Consider the following 23,140-nt stretch of genomic DNA (forward strand, 5'->3'; position numbering starts at 1 on the left):
TCTTCGCTAACTGGGGGAAATGTTCATCCGAAATTTCTTTTTGAAGTAGAAGTGTTTTTAAAAAAGATAGCTTTTTACGAAATGCCTGGGTTTTTTTCCACATAAGTATATACCTAGACTTAGTTTTACATTGCAACAAAATATTCAAGTCATTTTGATTTTCATTATATCACACAAAAATGCAACGTTCATAATGTAAATTTACTTTCAATAACTCACATCGCAGATTCTGTTCTTCATAAAATGATTCAACCAGCTGTTCTCGCAGAGATAAAATTTTGGCCGCAAAAGGCCGCACTTGAGACCCTAAAGGGCCGCAGGTTCGTCACCCCTGGTCTAAGCTGTCAAAACTGTATATTTCGCTCTGTTGTTAAAATATAGTACTTTTTGACAGTTCAAATGGTTAACTTATTGTATCAATAAACCACCCCAGTACATAAATATGGTAAACTACCCTTGATAGCCGCATATAGCTGCCTTGTGTATAGAAGAGATGCGTTTATGCCTATAATACAGAGATTTATATGGTGTATGTGCGATAGTAGATTTTCGCAATATACCTTCAGTGTACAGTCATGTGACTTTGTCAGAAAAATTATTAATTAAATTAATAAAACTATTCTCAGAGATTTTTTTAGTAAATATGTAAACTGTTATTACATTGTTTGTATCTATACTTTCAAATGTATGCTGTTTTCATAATTATATTGATTTCTTTTGTTATCTGCTTTCAATATTGTGTTCTGTATACCCATTTCAACGAAAGTAACATTCGAGTTATAACATTTGCTACGTATTATTGATTTTAACCCGTATTTTTATTGTCAGTATCAATCATTATATTTTAAAAACCATTATGGTAAGGATATATTCAAAATATAATATAATTTTTGAATAAAAAAATATTTCAATAAATATAATCCGAAGAAACGATATTACATAATTATTCGTATTATTCTATCATAGCTTACATGTTTTTCGTTAAAGTGAATACTCCGTCTAACAGAGGCATAAAGAGGAAAAATATTATGCATGTAATTTGAGACAGATTATTGATATTTCACATTTTGAAATGTTTTAATTAAGGTGGGTGCTTCTACCTACCAGAGGCACATAATGGAAAAATACGAAGCTTACAATTTGAGACATTTTTTTTAATAATTTAATTAAGTATGTATTATAAACTATATTTTTTAATAATAAGATGTTAAATCACGTGTATATCATTTTAATTGTACTTTGATTTATTTATCTTTGTCATTTAAAAAAATATTTTTATTATTTTCAAATACATATTTATTAATTAATACAAATGAAATTGTAAATAATTAAAATAATAATAATTATAAAATATAATGTAATAATAAGATGGGACCCTGCAACGAATTCACAGTTTATTACATTTTTTACAATTGTAAGTTTATCTTTGAATTTAAAAAAAAATCTTTTTAATGTTTTCAGATACATATTTATTAATTAATACAGTTGAAATTGTAAATTATCAAAAAAAGTTCTCAAATTGGAAGCTTCGTATTTTTCCGCTAGGTTTTCTGTTGGCATATAATTATGATCCCCCTTAATTGGTAAAGCACTTTGCTGCAATACGATGGCTACTAGTCCCGCTAGACGCACATTTTTTCCCCCACTTATTTGTAGTTTTTTGATACGTTACAAATTATGTATATATAATATAATACCACATTATTAAATACATATTGTGTGTTATTCATTCAATAGTCAAATTTATAAAAAAATAGTTCCGTAAATTGAAAACTATTCATGAAAAATGTTCTTGTGGTACCTACCTACCAAATTAACTATTTTTACAATATTTCCTTTATATTTTGAAATGAACATTATTACGTAGAATAAAAATAATATTCCGTACAAATTATAATTGAAAAACAAAAATATACAAAACTATTGTATAATGGATCAATTTTTATTTTTATATGACTGGAAAGTATAAATTATTCATGTTCCCAACACCTTGGAATAATTCTGTAAGTGATAGGTGTGTAGTGTCATCGGATATAATAAATATTAACACAGTTTTCCGAATTAAACTGATGTTAATTATTCTTACTTAGTTGCGGCTGCTTTAATTTAATAATAATTTATTCAATTTTCTTTATTAGGTACCGATTTGGAGATAGAAAACTGATGACCGTGTTAATTAACATACCATGTAATTTTAAATTTTATGGGTACATATTTTTGCTTCATATACTATATGTTGTTTGGATTCATCAAATGTTGTTAATTTTATAAATCATCATGGCAATGTCATAATTACTACTCCATATTTGATTATATTATTAACAGTATGGACCGAAGCTTTCGTTGAAAAAAGCGTTAGCCGTAAAATAATCGTCGAAATGAACAGTATCGCTATTCGTTTTGAAAATAAACTGTTTAAAACTGAGCATAAATATTAGCATATAAGATTTAAATAGAATATTATTTTTTGTTTTATTGAAATTATAACCATTTATAATAGATTCTCTCTCAAAAATATAACACACTTGCCTAATAAAAATACATAATTGTGTCATATACGAATTTATAATGAATGGACATGCAAGGTCTATTACCATGCGGTTTGAATATTTATGGAAAAATGGTCATGAACTATGTATTTTAAATCGTACAGGCTATTTATATGCAATGGGATAAATAGTGTTGAAAAATTGATCCGTTCTCGATCAAAGTAGTTTGTTTTGAAATCTAACAGTTTATTGAATTCAAATTTTATAAGTCGATTACAATAAGTAAATTGGGGAGTACGGATATACTTCATAATACACACAGAGAAAGATACCTATATCTACCATGTATTCAATTAATAGGTATTTACTTAATTTAAATTAGTTACTTCAAGCGAAATGTTTTGATTTGCATCAAACACTTGTTATTTATAAGCTATGTGTATGTATTAATTATCAAACGCGTGATAATATTATGTTAACAGTTAGGTGTAATATCATGTACAATTTTTTTTCATTAAAAGTATGTTATTTTCATTAAATGTTACAATTTTTATGCTTCGTGGACTGTTCTTAATTAATAAATCTATTTATTATTACTATTTTGCGTTCGTGTTAATTAATCATTAAGTCTTTTTCATCAAATTAAACAAATAATATAAAATAAATAATAATAATAATTATAATATAGATCTACATAATATTGTATAAAATCTTAATACAACATGTTAATTAAGCACAAAATGAATTCTGTGGTTTCAGGGTAAAAGTGCTTAAGTCAGTTTGGTTGCAGCTAGGGATTGTTATATCGAATGAAAATACCAATACCGGTATATCGGTATTTCTTATTAAATATCGGTATTCGTGAAATATATGAAAAAGAACAGAATTATCTACCAATAAATATAGGTATAAAAATCTCTTTAATAAAAAATTGATATTTTATAGCAAAAATATCTAAATAGGTAGGTACCTACTTCCATTTTTTTAAATTTAAACTTTTAAAAATAGGTAAAGGTAAGATATAAAAGAGATGCTGATGTTTACAAATGAACAGTATTTAACCGAGATTTCAGATATATCTAATTATAAATACACATTACAACTTCTAAAGACTGGCGAAAATATTTGGATAAATTTAAAATTACAGTAAATTACGTGGGTACATACCTACCTTTAATGTAAATGTTTTTCGCAAATCTGCACGTGTCGTTGCTGGTCACCAAAAAATCGAAGGGCAACAGAAGTAAACTCTGGTTGCGTAACCCGACAAAAAATAAAACCCTGTTAACTTGTAAAAGTGTAAAACTTTTAATTATAATTAATACATTTTGTTTCCACTTTCAAAACCGAATATATCGGTATTGTCTGATTTTTAATACCGGTATTTCAGTTTCGAAAAATACTGGGATACCGGTTTTTAAATACCGGTATTGCAATCCCTAGTTGCAGCTGAGATAAAAGGTCCTGAAATAAATCACAGTTTTAATGTAGGTATATCTATTTTTTTATTTCTTTCACATTATTTTTATGTATAAGTTAGTTTTTGATATTGTGTTATATTTAATGTTTTAAATAAGTAATTTTACTTATAGTTAAAAATTATTTTCTCAATTCAATATTTTTCTACAAATTAAAATATATATTTATTTTGTTTACATGTGACAAAATCAATGACACACATAAAAGAACACAATTCTTTATACATTTACGCATTAAAATTTTAATTTCGTAAAAACGCGAAACTTTTACCCTGCAACTATAGAATTATTGTTTGATTAGATATAACTAACCATTCATTACGAAGGTAGTGATAGTAAAATTTTACAAGTTTGCTTTACACATAATATTTACTATAAACAATAAAATCGTATTATTATATTACAGTTAGCCAGTCCACTGTAACTAAATTTTAACAGATTGGGCAATATGATATTTATTATTATAATTTCTTTTTTACACTTTTATGAGATGTGTTATTATCGACAGTGCAAAAAAATTTGAGGGTTTTTAGAGACATTTAGTTTCAGTACCTACTACAATTTGAAACTGTATTTACAATAATTAATATTAAAATATAATCAATTTATATTTTTCAATATACATAACTTAAAAACACCTCAGATATATATACCGACTAGAAAAAATCAGATTTGAAAAAATACGATGCCCCACGGGATTTGAACCCGTATATGTACTGATATCGTGTCAATATGCTTTAACCAATTAAGCTATGGGGCTTCTACTTAATTACAATAACTTTAACTAGTGAGTCATACATGAAATGCTTATCAAATTGCGATATATCATATTATGTAGCATATTGGCACAATACCAGTGGATTTGCGGGTTCAAATCCCGTCGGGCGTCGTATTTTTTTCACATATGATTTTTTCTATCAGGTATATATCTGAAGTATTTTCAAGTTATGTATGTTCAATATATAGAATGTTATAATCTCAAATATTGTAAATTATTCGTTGAATAAAAGAAATGATTCAAGTCGGTTATGTGGAATACAGCGGCAAACACATTTTGAAAATACCCGATATACTGAATTGTTTGTTAGTTTGAGCTAGTTTAGGTTAGGTTAGGTTAGGTTAGGTTATGTTAGGTTAGATAAGGTTTTTTTTAAAAATTTGTTTATTGGATTCCTTGCTTTTTCGTACAACGAAAGGTTAGGTTAGGTTAAGTTAGGTTAACCTTACAACTAATCCAGTATATCTGCTATTTTCAAAATGTGTTTGCCGCTGTATTCCACATAACCAACTTGTACCAACGACATATATTATTATATTTGTAATTAATATTAATGACAATTTATTCCTGGAGGTAATTTGTCTACACATATTATTGCTTTTCACTCGACGTTCATTTAATTTTCACCAAATTTGAACTAACTTTATTTGTGTAAAAAAATATTCAGGAAATAGTGTTTAATATAACATGCTCACGAAACTCCGTCCATAGGTCACTATTTCTTACTCTAAATTTCAATGAGGTATGAGAATGATTTCCATATTCAATCATGGTAACAGCATCGTGAATTAAATTTTAAATCAATGTTTTATAATCCTGTCTACACTGTCTGATATAATATAATTTAACACATTCATACATTTTAAATTCAATTTGGTATTGGAATTGTTAATTTAAAATTCATTTTAAAATAACCTTCTAACGTAATTATGGTAAATAGATTGTATTCAATAAAACAATCTGGAATATGGGAACAGTATAAATAGCAGTGGCGAAGGGTGGAGGTAGGCTGTTAAGATCCGCCATAAATAGTGCACATTAAACTTTTTCAGACATACATATTTGTTTTCATTGAAATAAGACTACAATTTACAGATAGTGTAGGTTAGATTTTAAAATTCAATTAAACTCTGAGAAACCAAGCCATAATAGATATTAGTCAAAAAATACATGTCTATCTATAAAATATCTAAAATTATGCAATTGAATCATACATAACTTTGAGTATTTTATAGATAGAATAATATTTTTTATTTATTATAGTTTGGTTTACGCAGGGCTTAATGAATCAAAAAAAAGAACCAAAAATATGTGTAATATGTAGTTTTAATCCAACGAAAACAAATAACTATGAATGAAAAATTGTACACAATTTTGTCGTATTGCCCAAATTAGACCAAATCTATTATGGTTTCGTTTAGGCAGGGTTTAATTGATTTAAAAAAACTAACTAATACCATCTGTAAATTGTAGTCTTAGTTCAATAAAAACAAATACATATGACTAACAAAGTTTGGTGTGCACTATTTATAGCGAATCTTAACAGCCTACCTCCACCCTTCGCCACTGATAAATAGTATCCTTAGTACGTGCTACGTACCTACTACTATTTAAAAAATATTTTTATTTATAGGTATGCAAAACATATTATGATGGATACTTTTGTTCTACAAGTAGAATATGTATTTATGTATTTTATATCAAATATCATAATACTTTTATGATATTATATTTTTATATGTTCTGTTTTGTCGTTTTCTGTTTTGTCATGTTCTGTTTTGTCTTGTTCTTTTTTGTCATGTTCTGTTTTGTGTTGTTCTGTTTTGCCCGGTCACCGATAATATCAGATATACGGAAATATTTAACCATAATGTTGCATTAGAAGTATTTTAAGTAGAAAGAGTTAAGAAGTAGTTTTCACAAATACGTTTTTCTTGAAATAATATCTACATGCCTACCATACTTTTTAGATAACGACAGTATTTAGAATTTTTAAACTAGTGACATCAAAACTTTTTGTACATTAATTTTAAATGATAAAAAATATGAACATAGGTATAGGTCACCGATATATTTCTGTATGAAGGCCTCAAAAAAGAAATATTGTTTATATTGTAACTTGACGTGATGCAAATCAATTTTAATACATCACACATGTCAGATGAAAAAAATCAATAAAATATATACCATTTTTTCTCGACACGTATGTATGTAGGTACAAGCTACATGGATAATTTTATAAAATAACATTATTAGAATTCAGTTGAAAATGTCTATCTGAGGCAAACGAAGCTGATACCTTGATTTAATAAAGTGGAATTAGTACGATAAATTTTGCGTTTTATTAAAATTAATAAGTAATAAAATTATTTATTTTATCAATCCAGCGAGACTCTTCGGCCGTTTTGTATTTCTTGAGAATTATTGCAAGTGTACAGCAATTACTTTATATTGGAGCAATATTCTCAGCCCATTGGTTTATTTTCTTTTTCTTACACGTTATAACCAACATACACCTCCTTTCCAATAGATATTGTCATCTCTTGTATTGAAGATTTATATTTTGCATACAGAACTTGAACGTGAACGTGAACCACCTTTGAATCCCGCTTCCTCTCTTGGTTAATTCTAATCCAATAAAACTCGCAGACACTTTAAGAAAATTTCTACGAAAACTTAACAGATAAACGGTTAGTGGCAGTTTTTTTGGCTGACGCTTTATAGAATTATAAAATAATCATGGTGTACATATAATGTTATATCATTTTCAAAGTCTTATTTCCTATCTGATATCATACGTCTATAAACATTTCTATATACTGTCACAAATTAATAATTATATCGTTTAATACTTTCTATATATTGGATATAGCGCAAATCACAACTATTATTTTAGAAAATCATTTAAATCCTAAATCGGGATACTGGCGGACTATAAGCTTCAACTTTAAAAAAGATATATTTTCCTACCTAATAGGCTACAAAAATAAATCTGAGAATCTTACATTATCTATTTATACAAATTAATATTAATGTGATCATAGAGAATAAAATTCTAAAAAAATTGGCTAATAAATAAGTAAATGTGTTATTTATTAAATTATATTATTATGTATACCTATATACTTTTTTCCATTGGCTCTACATTCCTATGTGGATCTTGGTCGCCTCGCGAAAACGTTTCGTAACAGTTTCTTTTACGAGAAATGAAAATTGGTAACGTGTTTAACCTATGGAGTCTATGCTGTGGGTTTCCATTGATCCACTAATTATTAACCGGATACCGGTTACCGCTCGGCTATCAAGGGCGGTTATGTATATACATAATATATACCTATATATTACGTATTTTGTCAGTATATTATTATTATATACCTCCGTATAAAATTCATGTCTATCAGAAAGTAAATCGTGGATTAAGTAAGTAATGTAACAGTAATAAAGATAATTATCATCATATAATATTTGGCGGCTCTCACGGTGCAGTGCATAAGGCGCTGGCCTTCTATCCAAGAATTCTGGGTTTGATTTCCGGTGAGGACACACTATTTATGTGATTTTTATCAAAGCCTGGGTGTTTGCGATTGTAAAAAATTACTAACTATCACCTTGTGCGAAAAGCAAGGACTTGGTTATTAATAATTATGAAAAAAACATACCTATAATATTTGTTCGACTACCCTTTTTTGACTTGCATATTTTTTAAATTTCTGATTTAAAAATAAAATATTATCGTTTAGGCTCCCATACCAAACAAAACTATGGTCCCCCACAAAATGGAAGTTATTTTAAAATACTTTTTACTAAAAATAGTTAGCCATTTTTTTTTAAATAAACGTAATTAAGTATATAAATAAAATACAATATAAATATCAGAAAAATAAAACTATCCTCGCAAAATTGACAACCAAGAGAAAAATGAATGTCAAAATGACAAATTTAACCTTAACTTTAACCTTCTAATTTTTTTGGTTTGTATTAACACATTTTGTTTTTACGAGAAATGGATGTCAGTCATTTGCTTAACTTATTAGGTCCATACTCTGACTCACACATAAATTGAAAAATAACATATGTACTTACCAGACCTAGAATTCGAACCTGGGACCCACGACCTTCTAATATTAACCAAAAATATTTAAAAGATATATCGAAATTTATCGTAATCATCATTAGTTGGATCAATCCACAGCTGAATGAAGACCTCTACGAGCTTATTTGCCGCTATATTGAACAATAGGCATTAAATAAATTCTGAATGCGAGATATTTGGCCGTTCCCTGCTGTGTGTGGTTCATATATTTTTTAATTCTATTACCTGAATCTTTCCCAAACAAGTCAAAACGCGATCAATTTTTTTGATGATATAGGAGTAGTTTTTTTAGATTAAGAAATATTCACTAGTAAAATAAAAATAATCATACTTAATAGTGTTATCGTTATTAAAAAATCGTCTATACCGTCCGCGGAAAAGTAGCACTTTTAGTGCTACTTTCACCGTCTGATAACGGTGTATTATTTCATCTAAGATCATCTATAGTAAAATGCAAGGTTAATAGTTTTAACTACACATACTATAGACTTAGTAGGTGTGTTGTGGTTTGATAATAATAAGTTTGTTCTTTCAAAATATCAATTTAGGTGACTATAGGCTAATATTTTTTACGTTAAGACGTCGTAGTTGTGGTGAAGGAAATCCATTTTGTCTCAGATCATAATTTGGTATTGCTCAACGAAAAAATTGTGAAGTACACGTTTCATTATATCTCGGTGCATTTATGGATGAACGAACACTCGTACACAGAAGAAATGACAAATACAACTTAACTTAAATTGTTTACTGTTTAATGTTTGCTTACGTTTAAAACTGTTTTATTTGATAATGTTTGGACGGATGAAAGCAGTAATAACTAAAATGAATTTAAAAGTACCATAAAAATATAATAATAATTATGTTGTCATGTATTGCAACAGCATGGTCTTCATTATAATTGCCACCATAATCATCAACAATTAATTACATAAATATAGCATACAACTACACATATTGTATTAATTTAGAAAAAAATAGGAATTCCTTTTCCGCTACATTAAAGTGATTTATTTTATGACGCTCTTCATTGGTTGTCCATTTTTACTAGTCACTGAACCCATTTTTTTACTGAGATTAAAGTCTAACCATATTATAATATGGATTATCCATTTACATACATACGTGTTGAGCAAAAAAAGGTATACAAGTAATTGAATTTTTTCATCTGATATGTATGATGACATTGTGATATTTTTTTTTACATCACGTCAAGTTATTATATTAACATATTTCTTTTTAACCAGACAAAGTCCGGAAGAATATTGAAAATTTGAAATGTTGGTTTTAATACTTAATATTATAAAACTGGAATATTACTTTGTATATCACTATCAATAACTAATTTGTAAATAAGTTACTACTATTTAGCTTGCCGACTCCATACGAGATCTTGTTAGATACGCTATTCATAGACACTCGTCATAGAATTGAATGAAAAATGATAGAAACAAAAAAATCGATTGAAAAAGATGCGAGGTTCGATACTAATATATGTTCTAGCACCACCTCGATCTACTCGATGACACTGTTGTAAAGCAGATGAATTTCAGTGTTCCACTAAAGTTAAGTTGCAAGTAACTGCACGCGTAGACTTCTAACTGCAATTTTGCCGTATGACTCAATTACGGGAGATGCAAAACATTTTTGTGAAAGATGTGTATAACTTGAAGTTCTCTTTAATTATAACAAAACTAGTTTCAGTATTCTGATCATTCCGAAATTAGGTTTGATATATATAAAAAGGATTTTATAGATTAAAATGAATTAAAATTAGAACTAAAATGAATTATATAGTCAAAAATCCTTTCAACACATTAAAGAAAACTTAATAAATTGTTATTTAATATACCTAATAATTAGATATAAATAACGTTTTTTGAATTTAAAAAAAATCTTCATTTTAATATTTTTACATAGGTATTAATTAAAACAATTTAAAATGTAAATTATTGCTTAAAAACATCTCAAATTGCAAGCTTCTTAGTTTTCCGCTAGGTGCTCTGGTCGAAAGTTTTAATGATTTTTTCAATAACAAAAAAAAATGATCGAAAACCAATACTTTTTATTTTTGAGAAAAAATCGACGTATTTCAAATTAAATATTATTCAAAATAACTCTTATAACAATATATTCTAGAATATAGAGAATTTAACAAACTAAATTTTAATCATAAAACCAATAATAACATCATAAGTATGTGATAATAAAATGAACAAATAAAAGCACATTTTATAACAGTTGTTTTTTAATTGAGGGTTTTTTATATTTGTCATTAAAAATAAGTTTACTAAGTTCTCTTAAATGTATCAGTCATGTTTATTTAATAAATATTAGTTTCAATGTATATTTTTATAACAATAAAAAAATTAAACAATTTAAATATACATAGTTTAGTAACGATAGATATTTAAAAAAAATGTAAATTGTGTCAAATTCTATGCATCGCATTTTGTCCATATTCCATACATATCATTATGTCTCCAGTTGTTCAGTGGTGTAACTGCTCTTTGTATCTGGGTAAACGTTCTTCTTCTTATTGTACCATCTTTTAGCGGAGGTCAGCCACGATCATGGTGATCTTAGTTTTATCATTTGCTACCTGGAACAGTTCAGTGAAATGCGGCGTCATCCTCTGCCACGCCTACCATTGATCTTTCCTTGGATGACAAGTTGGGGAATGCTGTACTTTTGTCCTCTCATAATGTGGCCGAGATAATATCGTTTTCTGGTTTAGATACTATGTAGAAATTCTCGATTCTATCTCATTCGATTGAGAACTTCAGCATTTGTCACCCGGTCTGTCCAAGAAATTTTGATCGTCTATACAGCCACATCTCGAAATCTTTAACTCTCCGTTACATCTCTTGGTTTAGCGTCAATACTTCCATTACTCAGAAAAGAATTGAGAGAGCAATATAGTCATAACAACGTACCAGTCTAACGTCTCAGACTTGCAGCCAAAGCCTTGATTGCTAAGGAGTCGTCTCATTTTGAGAAAGGCACTCCTTGCGATCTCAATTCTAATTTTTATTTCATGAGACTGGTGCCATTTCTCATTGACCATGTACTATAATAATAGTAATAATGATAGATATTAGAATGAAAATAAATATTTATAACGAAATAAGAAAACTTACGTTGGTGTTGTTATTTATGATACTAGTAATAGTTTTGTTTTCGTGAGGCTAGTTTTTGTGTTAACGTCACAAAGTTATAAATGGGTGTTTTTTTTTTGTTTACAGTATTTGACGACGTTAACATGGCTTCCATAATTCTTACCCTTCAAGATAACTACAAAGATTGGCAAACCGGACAGAGTGAGTTTTAATTATTATGTATATGTACACATTAATAATATTATGTTAAATCTTTATTTTGAGATTTTCATTTCTGCATTTTTTGTGAGATTTTTATCGCTTTATATAAAAATGAGTGTTAAGAAATTATATAGATTTGAATAAGACATTTTTTATTCACATATACACATATATCTACAAGATTGAATAATGTGGTACCTATCCGTTATTGAATAATATAACATACAATTTGGAACGAAAGTACAATGGTGGTCAATATTAACATGATTTGTGACAATAATCCTTTCCATTAAATTGGCGACCATCAAAAATTTTTGAGTGATTAATATCGCACCGATGACTTAATTGGTATAAAATATAAATACATAGTGCGCAATGCGATTTAAGTCCCACTCAGTTCAAATATTTTTTCTTAAGTTTCTGAGTTGTTTAAATTTTATTTATGTATGTATAGCAGTTTTTAGCTTACTGTGATGTACTCATATAGATTGAACATTAGAATAGTAGGTCATTAAGTCATTGAATTGAAACAACCAATGTATAAATACCAATATAAAAATAATAATAATATCAATTTAGTATTATTTTTATCATTGGCTCAGTGGCGACTCGACGACTTTCTAGGTGATGGGGTTTATCCATCAATTATTATTTAATTAAATTGATTGTTTTAACACCTACCGCTTAACCATCATTATGTTATTACATAATTTACAATCATTGCTTATTTATTTGTAGAATAATAATAAATATCTCTCTAAAATTGCGACGGGTTTAGATGGATAAATTAAATTAAATAGTTCATCTAATCCGTAATTCCAATGACAATGATAAATTATGACAATAATGACAATGATAAAACTATCGGACGTATATTTTTGACATGATAACGATGTGGGGATGGTCCCTACGAACCCTTGAGGTAGAACCGCCCCTGCATTGACTACTTCAATGTCAGTGTTTGGTTACTCTCAGGATACGGTTTTAATAAAAATATAATAACAGCAAATAAATAGTATCAGTGAGAGATCAATACTATGAAATTTGACTAACGAAGTAGAAACGGTCAAATGAATAATTGAAATTCTAATTCTTGGTTTTCAGGTGCTGAAGTAGATGCTTGGCCACTTATGGAAAGTCCTGGGGTCGTGCTCGGAATGTTAGCTGCTTATTTAATATTTGTATTGCGACTGGGCCCTTTAATTATGCGAGACCGCAAACCAATGATGCTAAGAAGAACTATGGTCGCATATAACGCTTTTCAAGTTATATTTTCACTATTTTTGGTGTATCAGGTATAAACATAATATATATAATAATAAAATAATATTTTCCAACATTTTTTAAAACTTAATAAACAATGTAGGTAGGTATACATATTTTGGCCAACATATAAAATTACGTCGACCTGTAAATGTACGATTATAACTCATTCACAAAGAAATATTTGAAACATTCTAATAATTCAAATAAAAATGTTAAGTGTCGAATGTAAGACTAAAATTTTAGTTTATTTTTAACATTGGAACATTTCTGCCATCACAATAATGATGAAAAGAGTATATAGGTTGGCATTACACAGTTTTACATCCAATATTGATATTACAGAAGCCTTAAAATTTGATGTATTATTGATCGTCATGTCATTGATCGTCAAATTTTAATAGTAAATATTTTCAAACGCGTAATAATCTAACAGGCACGTGAGATATATCACAGATATATTTATATACACTCATTCAGCAGTGTGTCTAATGTTTTTATCTTTGGATTTAGTGTTAACTGAGTAACTTCATTGAAATCACTTTATAAGTGTTAATATTGGAATCTACTTCTTAGTAGGTCGTGTGATTCGCTGCGTCCAACGCAACTGGTGCGTTGCCCATCAGGTGGCCATTATATATTATTAGCAGGTTATTTAAATGAGGTAATTTAATATTAATTAAAAGGTGCGCAGCAAATGGGTGTCTTAAAATACAATTCAATATATACCTAGTATTTATTCCACTTAATTTATTAACGATCAGTATTGGGTTAGTCCTTTTCAAAAGGTAATTTTCAAAATGATAATTCAATTGAGAATTTTACATTGACGTGAAAGAAACCAGTCTTGGTCATTATAAAATAATGTGGATTAAGGGGGGGAGGCACGCCAGCAGAGAATCTAGCGGAAAAATACGAAGCTTCCAATTTGAGATTTTTTTTTTTGATAATTTACAATTTTAACTGTATTAATTAATTAAAATGTGTCTGAAAACATTAAAAAGATTTTTTATTTTTATTTAAATTTAAAGATAAACTTACAATTGTAAAACAATGTAATACAATTTGAATTCGTTGCAGGTTCACATTTTATTATTACATTATATTTTATGGTCATATTTAGGTATTATTAAAATTTAGTTTATTAAGTTTCCAATTTTTCGTCGTTTATATTTTTGACTAATTCATCGTTTTAATATTTTTTATATTTATTTTAAAAAACATCTAATTTTATAAAAATATAAATGTGTATAACTAGAAACCCTTTTTATTTATATCATATTTATTAATTAATACAGTTGAAATTGTAAATTATCAAAAAAAAATTTCAAATTGCAAGCTTTGTATTTTTCCGCTAGGTTCTCTGCTGGCATGCCTCCCCCCTTAAATACTACACAATGAATTATATTTCATTTTAATAAGTATTCATTATAAATTATTTATTTCCATTCCATATAAATGCGACATTTATTAATTGTAAGCATATCATGCGATACACAAAAAAAATTAAGTGGTTTAATTATCAATGTATTTTTTTTAACATTGTAATTGATTACGTTTCAGTCATTAAGAGTAGACCTGCCTTTCAACGCTCTTTTTTCATCAGCTTGTCAACAAAGAACACAACAAACTACAAGGAACAAAGTTCTGGTATGAAATTTATATGTTGTCTGTTCAAATATTATAATGTTTTCAGTATCAATAATTGTAAGATGGTTGGTGCTTGGGGTGGTTTGGTACAGCAGTGGCGTAGGTAGATTTTGTACCATATTCGATCCTAAGGAAAAATGAATGTTTGTCACTTGCTCAACCTATCAGGTCTATACTCTGTGTCCAAACACACTGAAAAATAATATGTGAATTTTCCAGACCCGGGATTTGAAGCCGGGACCCACGACATTATAAGCTTGACACGTAGGTCAGCTAGAAATATTGGCCCCTATTCAAAAACAATGAAAGAACACCCTCCAGTATTTCTAAAAAAATAGTCAAAAATCAAAGTCGAGAGCTTTTGTAGCTTTTCCCAAAAGTTTTTCCAATCCAAAAGGCCATTTTAAGCCATTTTTTGCCAATTTGATGTCGAGAACATTTTTTTTGGTTTTCCTTCCAACTCATAAATAGCTATCGGTCTGATTTAGGGTGTCTTATCCAACTGGGCCCCAATGCTCTACGTATCCTTGTGATTAGGTAGCTACACCACTGGGGAGGATAGTGTTTGCATTTGAAGCCATGGATTAAATGTGTGTGGATCCAGTTCTTCACCATTCCACAGTATAGATTAACAATAATTATAATATATTTATATGTATGTCGAACGGATAAGGGAGATAAATCAAATATAATTACTTTTTAGGAGAGCCAAAAAACAATTTAGTTTTGTATCACAAATTCACGTGTTGTTTTTCAATACGTGTTTTGACCCTTTAGGTTGAGTAAATGAATAACATTTATTTCTCATAAACCATTAGGTATGTGAGCAGGCCAAAATTTACATAATTATGATTGTAGAGCTAATGGAATTGAAGAAAGTATTAGTATCCATTATTTGGTTTTTTAACTGCACACTGATTATTATTAAATTTATTTCGTAATTTATTTTCTACCATAGTCCTACTTTACTATCTACTATCTTAAAAGTAATATAATAATGCGCTGTAATTATATGCCAGTGACATCTAGTGATCGAATTACGAGATGGGCTATTAAATACAATTTACTGAAGATTATTTGATACAACATGGTTTGATAAAAATAATTCACTTGTTTATACACTACAACATGATTGATGAATACTCCACCAACCAGAGGCAATAAGCGGAAAAATACGAAGCTTGCAATTTAAGATATTTTTTTGATAATTTACATCTAAGCATATATTTTATTGGAAGTCAAATATAAAATACACGATATAAAATGTGATATTATACATATTATTATTTTATGATTTATTTATTTCATATGTTTATTATTAAAATTTGGTTTATTAAATTTTTTCTAATTTATTGAAAAGATTTTTAAAATTATTTAAAAAAATATTGATTTTTATAAAAAAATAAATGAAAAGTGTATAACTTCAAAATGATGTTATTTACCTATATAAAATGCAGCTGCAATATTGTGAACTTGCCGAAATGAGGCTTCATATACTTATATAAAAATCATATCAACTTATGCATATTTTTATTTTTTATAAGAATATAAAAAAAACATTAAAACTATGAATTAGTCAAAAATCTTTTCAATACGTTAGAAAACATAATAAACTAAATTCTAATAATAAATATGACCGTACAATAATATGGAATAGTATGTAAGACGGAATCACACAGATAACACTACAGCGCTCGGAATGGACAGGAACGCACCGGAGCGCCGTTGTGGTTCGTGGAATTCCAAAATATACCGTTCCGGCTCGTGGATTCATTTAAAATGGCGTTGCGGTTCGTTAGATTGAGATAATTATATATGAATGTATCTTTTAAAGTTTTTCTCAAAATTAAAAATTAACGAAGTTATGTTATGCCGGGCGTGCAAGGGTTAAAAATAAAAATTATGACATCCCTAAATTTCTTTCAACCTTCTTATTTTGTGTCGATATGTCCATGCCTAAATGCATTGTCTAAATAACAAGAAACAACCAGCTGCAAGCGTAAATTACTTTATTACCCAAAAAAATGTGCTTTGCTGACACTATTTGAAAACTCTTAAAAAATAAAGTATACATTGTTTAATAATTTCTAAAGGATGAAACATTTCAAATCTCAATACAATCTTGCCTTTGACTTACGCATTGTTAATTTACTTACCTACTAATTTATTATATTATTTTATTCGGAGTGACAAAAATTATTACTTCGCCATTTATTTTCGGGTGAATGAATTGTGTTTTCGATGGTTAAATTAGTACAAAAAAGTTTGATAATTTGACTCGTGCAATCCGCTATAATATTCCTATTAGTTGCCTTTTAAAATATTTTGTATTATTTAAGATATAAATACGTTTCTAAACAAAATTGTTTATATTATTAGTTTGGTGTTTTTTTGCTACATTCTAGTAAGTTTTGTGTTTTAATTTTAACTGTGTGTTTAACTTGATTTTTTAATAAAAAAAATGTTCTAAAAGTTGGTCAAAAATGTCATCAGGCGAAACGTGTTAACCGAAACTATTGAAAAATATTTTGTCGCAGGTAACGTAACGCTGGCCACATACCTACACAATTTGATCATTTAAAAAATGATATTGAGTGGTTATTTATAAAAATAATGATGGTATAATAAAGTAGTAGGTAATTCGTGTAAATCTGCTAAAACCACATTACATTACATTAGGAATTCACTCCAATAACCATTGAAGTGGCAACAGATGGTATTCATCTCAACAATTAACTTTTGTTAAAAAAAGCTTATGACGTGTCGTAAACCCCTCTTTTTACGATGTTTACATTTGTTTAGTAATTTACATTATTGTTGAATTGCGACTATAGTACAATAAATCTTGTGATATAACTACTACATTCATTCATTTATTTGCCATAGGTCATGATGAGTATACTTTTTTGTAAGTGAATTTTGTTGCTTCTGGTAAGTTTTGTGTTTTAATTTTAACTTTGTGTTGAACATATTTTTTAATAACAATTTGTTATCTTAAAAGTTAGTTAAAATTCTCAGCAGGCGATACGAATACCTTTATATCGTCGGTGTATTGTAAAAATGGCGAATTAACCAAAATACTATTACAGGAGGAGAATTTTTAACCTTTGACATTTAATTATTAATTACCTGTGGATGAATGCTTTCCTTATAATAGGCTTTATAATATAATATTTTAAAAAGTCTATTATGTTAAATTCGCTTTTTCTTCGTAACACTAAGTGGATAATCACCCTTACAATTATCGTTTTTAATAAGTACTTTCCTGTGGGATACAAATTCGCCATTTTTACATAATTATATTATTACATATATACCTATATACTATTGTCGCTGGTATCCAAACTGATTTAAGATAATTCTGGCCACACGCACAATTTGATAATTTTGTGAATATTTTATAAAAATAATGAAGGCTTAATTACGTAGTAGGTACTTCGTGTAAATCTGTTAAAACATTAGGAATTCTTTCCGGTGGACAATACAGTGGCAACATCTGTTCTGTGATTCAATAATTATTATCATCTCAACAACTTGACTTGTGTTAAAAAAATATTTATGATAAGTCGTAAACCCCAATTTTCACAATGAATAATGAATGATTTTTTCTACAAAAATGTGTTTGGGCCATTGATGGTTTGGGCAGAAAATATTGAATAGCCTTCTGCAGAGTTTATTTATTTGGAACGTTCCTATTGTATTACAATAAATTATTATTACATGCATTGTAGTTTGTGACTTTAAAAATAATAGAAATAATACATAGGTAGTGTGGAGAGAACTTTTACTTAATTTTTGTTTGTAAATTTGTTTAAAAAAAATATAGGAATATCCTTTAATAAAAATGTACGACTATCATAATATCTGTATTGTATGTAGGTACCTATTATAATTTCCATGGCAATAATAATGTGAGTAGGGAAGGACAAACAACATAGATTGAATCGTTTAGAATAAGTAAGTACTAACAAATTAGGTACCTATCTGTCCAGTGCGGACATCTAATTATCTTAGGTGGTGTTAGTCATAGATTATTAAATAAATACGGTGGTAGATGTATATTACAATAATGGTAACCAAAGCATCACCATTGTAACATAACATGCATACAATACAATATAAGTCCTTATAATGTTGAATATAGTAGGTACTAATTAATGACAATTTTATATTATTCTATAAGAATCGCGCTTAGCAACCTGAGTTTCACCTTCCGTCATGTTTTATCTTATATAAATGAAAATGACACACCATTGGTAATTTAGTTACAAATAATGCTATGTTTACGTTGTTTGGAAGACTTGAAACTTTTATTAGATGTAGGTACGGCCTTATGCCCCTTATAGTGGAGAAGGTTCAAAATAAATCTTTGAGAATCCTTTAAAGCTGTGTGGATAGTGGATACTATCCATGGTTTTATCCGATTGATTTCTCAAGACGTATGCTTACACACTGTATTCTGAAAGTTAAAAAGAGAGCTAGGTATTTAGGCTACGTACTTTTTCCAACTTATATCTACCCAGTACAAATGAGAACTCTGCCATTATTGGTACTTAGTATTGATTTTATTATATATTATTTTATAACTTTCTTGATAATCTAAGTTGTTTGTTCTGCCAAGGTGCAATAATTGCTAATGATAATTGGGCAGGAAATAACTATGTTCAACCAAATCGCTTCGGATAATCGTATATTCCACCTGCGTGAGAACGAGTTTATGTGAACGCTATTTTATAAATTCTTGGTATAGGTAGGCACTTACTGTTTTTTCTAATACTATTTCTTTATTTTTTAAACACTATTTTAATACTATTTCTTGATGTTTGATATTCTGTGCTCGTATTTAAATGGAATTTGTAAAATTTTCTATAAGTACGTAAATATTTTTTTAATTTGAATCTATAAGGTACTTATGTGGATATGTTGTTTGTTATGACTAATTAATTACAAACTTATCTATCCCAAATGAGACAGTAAGTTATAATCAGTGACGAGTGGTGGTAGAGGTATCATGCACTGGTTATAGTGGTAGATAAAGTAAAAATAAAGAATAATATGTACAATTTTTGACGGTATACTTTGTTAAAACAAGATTATTTCGCCTGCGGCGCTGACAATCCTTACCAACCTGCCCAATATAGATCCACGTAAGAAGTTTAAAGTTTACTGTTGCATTTTTATATCAAAAGTACGTACGTACGTAAAGAAAGGATTAGCATAAGTACTTAGTTTCGGAAAATTATACAGCGTTCCTGTTCGTGAAATTTTCCATTTCGAGCACTGGAACACTATTTATTTAAAGTTTAGTATTTATTTTTGTTTTCAGCTTGCCAATGGTGCATGGTATTATTTCATTGCCAAAGTAACTGAATTATTGGATACAGTTTTCTTTGTCTTGAGAAAAAGATCACGCCAAGTTACTTTCCTGCACGTGTATCATCATTCTGTGACCATGGTATTTTCATGGTGTTTTTTGAAGTATGCCCCAGGAGAGCAAGGCGCAATGATCGGATTAGTCAACTCACTTGTTCACATTGTCATGTATACATATTATATGATCTCAGCGATGGGGCCATCATATCAGAAATTCTTATGGTGGAAGAAATATATGACTGTTATACAACTTGTAAGTAATATTTTTTTATTGATGTATTAATTACCTAATTAGTTTGATAATAATGTGGGAACACAATATGTCTAATGAGTATAATGGGTATTTCTCTAAATATTAATTCAAATTCCATATCAGTGATTTGTACGCCGTCGTTATAAAATTACAATTAGACAGGAGTAAAACTATGATAGAGAATATTTAAAAACTAAAATGATCAACAAAAAAAAAAATAGACAAAGGTAACAGTGGAAAAATCAAAATAATATTTTGTAATAATATTCTCTTTCAATGATTCAATCAAAATTTTACAGATGGCAGTGTTTTTACTGTTATTGTACGTACGACGTGAGGTATTTTATTTAATGTTTTCTTATATTTTCAGGTGCAGTTTTGTATGATGATTGTCTACTTGACGCTATTGACTGTCTCAAACTGTGGATACCAGAAATCTGTTTCGTACTTTTTCATCGGGAATGCGTTTGTGTTTCTCTACTTATTCGGTGATTTTTACCGAAAATCTTACAAGAAGTCTGCCAAGTCTTTGGAAAATGGATCGGCACAATATCCAACGGCCTCCAAGAATGAAAAATGTATATCAGGATCTAATTCGAGTGATAATTACATAGATGATGCACAAGCTTATTCTCAAATTACAAAAGATGTTGCGCTCTTAGATAAGGGTGAAAAACTAAATAAAAGCGAATAAAGAATGAATTAACGATAGTTGATTTATAGACACTTAACAGATAATAAGGTGATATTTTGACTCTAAGAAAGTATTAGGTTTACTTAGTATTTATTTTAATACCTTCTATGTATATGTTTTATTTCAGATGTATAACAAACCAACAAGTTAATATTGTACATTTTGTATGTCGGTAATCTATTTTATTAAGTTTGTGTGTAGATAATATGTATTTCATTCACAATAAGACGACCAACACACGGAACCACAATTTTGTAATTGATATTTACATTTTCGTAATGTATCACAAATACCTACGTTTTTTTTTATAAATAATTCATTTTTATTATTTCCAAAAAAAAATAGCTAGGTATATATTTTCAATACTGACATAATTCATCAGATTTTCCGTATTGCTAAATCTACCCTGAACATAGAAAACTGTTGTATCGCATTGGATGGGAATGACTGATCTCATAATGTGTTTATTATTATTATATCGTTTAGGATGCTTCCAAGTAGCATCTTCATCCCCTCTGTATGTCTCAAGCTCCTCCTGCCCCACTGCTTTAGCCTGAAAAATGCTTTGTATATTATTTATACACTATCCCACTACCTCGGTCTAGTTCTCTCGACTCTCATTTTATCTTCCTATCTTTTCAGCTTGGAGGTTGAGTGTTAAGTTCATGATAGAAGGATAACTATTAAATTGCATAATATGTGTGTTTGTACATTATTTATCATCATTATGTTTTGATTATTATGATTTGAAAATTTTCTTTTAAAAGATGTTGACCGTCCTTTCATTTTCTTTTGGCAATACTCAACACTCCAATCCGTATGTGGTTAGCGTCTAATGAGAGTTTGTGGAGTTTTATTTCAGTTTTCTTTGTGATGAGTAAATAGCTAAGATGCATTAGTATAATAATATAGAAATTAACTTGAATAAATGTGGATAGGTACGAATAATTATTTGCCTAACCAAAACATATGGTGATAATATCTGTCACTTCTGTGTTGCCTTTTTATAAGCTGTGACATCTAAACTAGTATTTACTTTCGGCTTAGAATAATTCGTCAAATTATTTTGTATTATTGACACGTCATAATAATTATTGTCATAGGTAATACATAATATTAGTTTTATGAATGTTTTATATTTTATATAAGTATATAGGTATGTTATATAATTGAAATTGGTAGTAATTTATTATTAAATATCTACATACTTCATATTATATTAATTACCTTTTGTTATCGGTGTCTTATGTTCATAGATTTTATTTTTACTTAAATGTGCCTTGCTTATATCTTGTTTGGGACTACCTCCGAATTATATCATCCACTCGAGGTCATTATTAAATATATTACTATTGTAAGTTTCAAAGAAACGTAACACTTAAATAGTTTCAACGTATAGGAGGAAACATAACTACAAATGAAATCTATCAACGCTGTTGTTATGTACAAAACCAATCATACAATAAACCAATCAAAGTCATATTATAGTGTCCTCACTTATTTATAGTAAATATTATGTACCTAACTTATTCCATTTATACTAAAATAAATTGTTATAATATACTTATTACAATATACTTTTATATTACATTATTATTCCTATTCAGACACTTGCTATATTTAGACATTTCTGTTTTTGTCAAAATTTTAATGCATCATGTGTTTTATTTATTATGTTAAATAAATACTTCTACCTACCTATAACTATATCATTTTATAAGCGATGACTCAATTAATATTTTAACAAGCTTA

The 23,140-nt window shown here is 28.3% G+C and overlaps 1 protein-coding gene across 1 annotated transcript in view; it reads left to right on the forward strand.

Moving 5' to 3' along the window:
- The window catches only part of LOC147068232 (very long chain fatty acid elongase 7-like), a 30,779-nt gene extending 7,686 nt beyond the window's left edge, over window positions 1-23,093 (forward strand). The window contains exons 2-6 of the mRNA XM_085953218.1: window positions 12,081-12,155; window positions 13,260-13,450; window positions 14,982-15,068; window positions 20,395-20,694; window positions 21,065-23,093. Of these exons, the coding sequence (XP_085809344.1) occupies window positions 12,098-12,155; window positions 13,260-13,450; window positions 14,982-15,068; window positions 20,395-20,694; window positions 21,065-21,388 (960 nt within the window). The 5' untranslated portion in view covers window positions 12,081-12,097 and the 3' untranslated portion in view covers window positions 21,389-23,093. The remainder of the gene's footprint in view (window positions 1-12,080; window positions 12,156-13,259; window positions 13,451-14,981; window positions 15,069-20,394; window positions 20,695-21,064) is intronic.
- The last annotated feature ends 47 nt before the right edge of the window (window positions 23,094-23,140 follow it).

This window comes from Rhyacophila brunnea, unplaced genomic scaffold, assembly GCF_057557595.1.
Source record: "Rhyacophila brunnea isolate RB1 unplaced genomic scaffold, BYU_Rbru_1.0 scaffold_3, whole genome shotgun sequence".
Lineage (NCBI taxonomy): Eukaryota > Metazoa > Arthropoda > Insecta > Trichoptera > Rhyacophilidae > Rhyacophila > Rhyacophila brunnea.